This window comes from Anolis sagrei, chromosome 1 (assembly GCF_037176765.1).
Source record: "Anolis sagrei isolate rAnoSag1 chromosome 1, rAnoSag1.mat, whole genome shotgun sequence".
Taxonomy (NCBI): Eukaryota; Metazoa; Chordata; class Lepidosauria; order Squamata; family Dactyloidae; genus Anolis; species Anolis sagrei.
This window is the reverse complement of record NC_090021.1, coordinates 233,473,347-233,477,260: the sequence shown is the minus strand read 5'-3', so window position 1 is coordinate 233,477,260 and position 3,914 is coordinate 233,473,347. Positions and strand designations below refer to the sequence as shown.

The 3,914-nt window shown below is 39.5% G+C and overlaps 1 protein-coding gene across 1 annotated transcript; it reads left to right on the top strand.

The window, feature by feature from the left end:
* The first annotated feature begins 135 nt into the window (after positions 1 to 135).
* Positions 136 to 1,083, top strand: LOC132773118 (olfactory receptor 5B21-like). Its single transcript, XM_060772084.2, has one exon. It carries the CDS (start codon positions 148 to 150, stop codon positions 1,081 to 1,083), a length of 936 nt encoding a protein of 311 aa, XP_060628067.2. The 5' UTR covers positions 136 to 147.
* Positions 1,084 to 3,914: the final 2,831 nt, after the last annotated feature.

The window sequence follows — 3,914 nt, the reverse complement described above, 5'->3', positions numbered from 1 at the left end:
GCTTAAGATCACATCATTTTAATGCTTTAGTGGGTTTTTTTTAAAAGAAAGGTAATTGTGAGGAAAGCAAGTTAGTCATTATAGAGTTACTGTGTGTAACTATTAACCTCTTACATTCCCTCCAGCAGAGAATCTCATCTGGGCTAAATGCTGAAGAAGAATCACACTACTGTGACAGAATTTATTTTGTTGGGTTTCACTGACCAGCCAAGGCTCCGGATTCCTCTCTTCTTGTTGTTTCTGCTCATCTACCTTGTCACTCTGGTGGAGAACCTTGGGATGATTTTTTTGATCAGAAGTGATTCTCGGCTTCATACTCCCATGTACTTTTTCATCAGCAACCTATCTCTGCTGGATGTTGCCTATTTGACCGTCATCACTCCCAAAATGCTGATTGCTCTTGTAACAGACAGAAAAACAGTTCCTTTCAATGAATGTGCTATACAATTCTTTTTCTTCTGCCTTGCTGTGTCCACTGAATGTTACCTCTTGGCTGCCATGGCATATGATCGCCTCACAGCCATTTGTAGCCCACTGCTGTATGTGGTCATCATGTCCAGACGACTCTGCATTCTCTTGGTAGTTGGAGCATATGCCTGTGGCTTTCTCAATTCACTCATCCAGTCATGTTTTATATTCAATTTGTCCTTTTGCTGTTCCAATGTCATCAACCATTTCTTCTGCGATGTGCCCCCCCTCCTCAAACTGTCTTGCTCAGACACACATACTACACATATTGTACATTTCACACTTTCCACCATTGTTGTGTCAAGCACTACCTTGACTATTCTTATTTCCTACATATTCATTCTTGCAACCATCTTCCGAATCAATTCATCCTCAAGCCAGCACAAAACTTTCTCAACTTGTGCTTTCCATTTGACTGCTGTGATCATTTTCTATGGAACTGGTGCATTCATGTATGTGAGACCCTATTCCCATTTTACAATGGCACAGGACAAAATCATCTCTGTGTTCTACACTCTGCTCATTCCAATGCTGAATCCCCTCATCTACAGCCTGCGGAACAGGGAAGTGAAGGATGCCTTGAAAAGGATCTCAAAAAGGACAAGCCCTGCCTGAATACACACGTTTGGGATGCACTTATGTGTTCTTCCCACTCCTTCTTCCATTGTTCTGTCAAGCACATGATTTTGAAGTGCCAGTCAAGCTTGGCAGGTTAAATGATATCCATTTTTAGATTCAGTAGAGAAGGAAAGGGGAGGGAGAGAAAGGAAGAAGGGAGAGTCAGGGAAGTCCATCTCTATGTAATTCTCTCAGCCCATTGATTTATGTCTACCCATGCCTAAAATATCACCTGTTTTCTTTGTGTTGTCAAGTTCAAAAGTATCTCTAACATGAATCAATATCTGAACACATTTTGTGTCCTGCTAATCAGACTCAAGGGAAGGATTCATTCTCAACAACAAATGTTAATAAATTACAAATCCTAATGTGGATAAAATTCAATGTCACCAAATGTCATGTCCTTGTAGAGTGTTACATTTTTGTTGGAGTATTTGCTTTCAGTTAATTGACTCAGACAGACTCGTTAATGTTTTAAAATGAAATAAACCTACCTGGGGTGGAAATATGTTAAATATTTTGGTTAAAGGCATCATGTAGCCGCTAATTAAAACTGCCTGATAGCATTTGTTGCAAATCAGTGGAAGTTGAAATTATCAACACATTCCTAGGAATGGGCTGCACTGTATCTAGTGATTTCATTCTCATAGAGCAAGTGTGAAAACCCCTATTTTTCTACTTGTAAAGAGCTGCTTGTCTACCAATGTTGTTCTGCCTCAGTTGTGTCCCCATGGGACCTAAGCCCTTCTTTTGTAGTCCCCCTAACCCCAGATAATGTGCCAAAAATCCCTTAGTAACATATCTTTAGGTGCTCAATTTTCAGTTGAATTTGAAGCAAAAACCAAGCCAAAACCACTTCACAGTTTTAACAGTCTGCTTATCCATTGTGCCTGGTCACAAAGGAGTGGCCTTCAGCATGAATTGAGGGCATTAATCATCCCCTACACAGTTGCCCTACCACTACTACTTTCATTTAACAACACCAAGACTTGCAATTTTTCTAACCTCTAGCATAGGCGATAGTGCTTTGTTTATTTAGTAATTAAATCCTAGGCTTTGCCATCAGATTTTTGTGTATTAATGTTATGCACTATATTGAAAATTTTGAACATGTTCCCATCATATGACGCCTGCTGCTCTATACCAGAGAGTAAGTGTTATTGAACTCTTTGGGACTTACTTCCGACGTTATAAGAATAAAATGGTGCAGTTGAGCAGTTAAGAATTACCACATTGAAATAAATCGGATCAATGATTAAGACAAGAATCTTGAACAATTTGATTGTCTTCATCATCTTTAAAGTTAGGTAAATTGTCTGTGTGTCTTATGTGTAGGGTCCTTAGTTTTAGCCTCCTTATTTCTGATTATTTCAGTCGCATAGTGACACCAATGTAAACATAAATAAATAAATAAATAAAAACATCACACATGTCTTAAAAGAAATGATCACTACCTGAAGATACATAAGTAGTTGTACAATAAATCATATTCTTGCCAGTTTCCTAATGATTATTTGGGCTCAACAACATATCAGTGTGCCATCCCCACTAGGTGCCTCAGATGTCATGTCTGTTTCCTTGACATACAGTTATAGCTTGCTTCCCCTGATTTTCTTTGGAAAGTGGTGACAAGCACTAATATTCTAAATTTGCTCCTTTAACCATTCTCATATTGTCAGCTAGACTTGTATGTTTGATGTGGAAATACCCTTGGTTCAGATATAGTTCAGATGTTTAGCACTTTTGAAGCGAGTTCCAACACGGCTGCTTGCTGCCCCCTCCCCAAAATTAAGAATTTGAATCAAAAGGTGCCTTCAATTCTTAAGTTTCAAATGTGTTTGGATGTAGCTGTGATGAAGCTAAAATTCACAGGACAAGCAAGCCCTGCTGAGAGACAAAGCCAAACGTGTTAGCATGCCTCTCCAGCCAATCAGGGATGACAGAGGAGGGAGAGGGAGGCAGAAGCAGCGATTGCTAAAAATCTAGTTTTAAAAAACTTTGAAAATTCCCCAAAATTAGTGTATTAGTGAAACATCATGAAAGTTGATAGGTAAAAAGTGGAAAATGTGTTCCACCATTGTGGCAAGTTTCATCCCAATAGCTTTAAAAATGAGGGAGATAGGCACCTGTGAACTTTCCCCATTTATAGTAATTTAAGCCATATGCCTGCATGAAACTACCTTTCCCAGAATGCATTAGGCTATAGCATTAGTGACTGGCTTGACTCTGAAGGAGCTGGGGGTGGTGATGGACAACAGGGAGCTCTGGCATGGGCTGGTCCAGGAGGTCACGAAGAGTCGGAAATGACTGAACGAATGAACAACAACATAGCATTAGAGTCAATCTAAAATTCACAGAGCAACCAAGCCCTGCTGAGAGACTAAGCGAAACCTATTGGCAGCCAATCAGGGAGGGAGGGAGAGGTGGAGATCACTCTTGTACTTTTTTAAGTCTTTAAAAAGATTCTGTGGATGAGTGAATGTTATGAAACTTGACAGGCAAAGAGTGGAAAATGTGTTCTACCATTGTAGCAAATTTCACCCAAATAGTTTTAAAAATAAGGGAGATAGGAGCCCCATTTATAGTAATTTTTAAGTCATATGCCTGTGCTAAACTACATTTCCCAGAATGCATTGGGCTGCAGCAGCAAATCATAGTGTTTAGACAGTCTATAATAAGTAAAATCATGGAACCTGCAAAGAGGGCTAAAGTAAGTAATAGTATAAATCTGCGCCAAATTGTAGTTATCTGGTTGTGTGTCCAGGGAAAGCATATTAATTGGATGTCGGGAGAGTTTAGATTGTGCCTTTCTGTCTGGAAGAAGGGGG

Coding starts and splice junctions, on each gene's coding strand:
- LOC132773118 (XM_060772084.2), top strand. CDS start 148: ATGCTGAAGAAGAATCACACTACTGTGACAGAATTTATTTTGTTGGGT.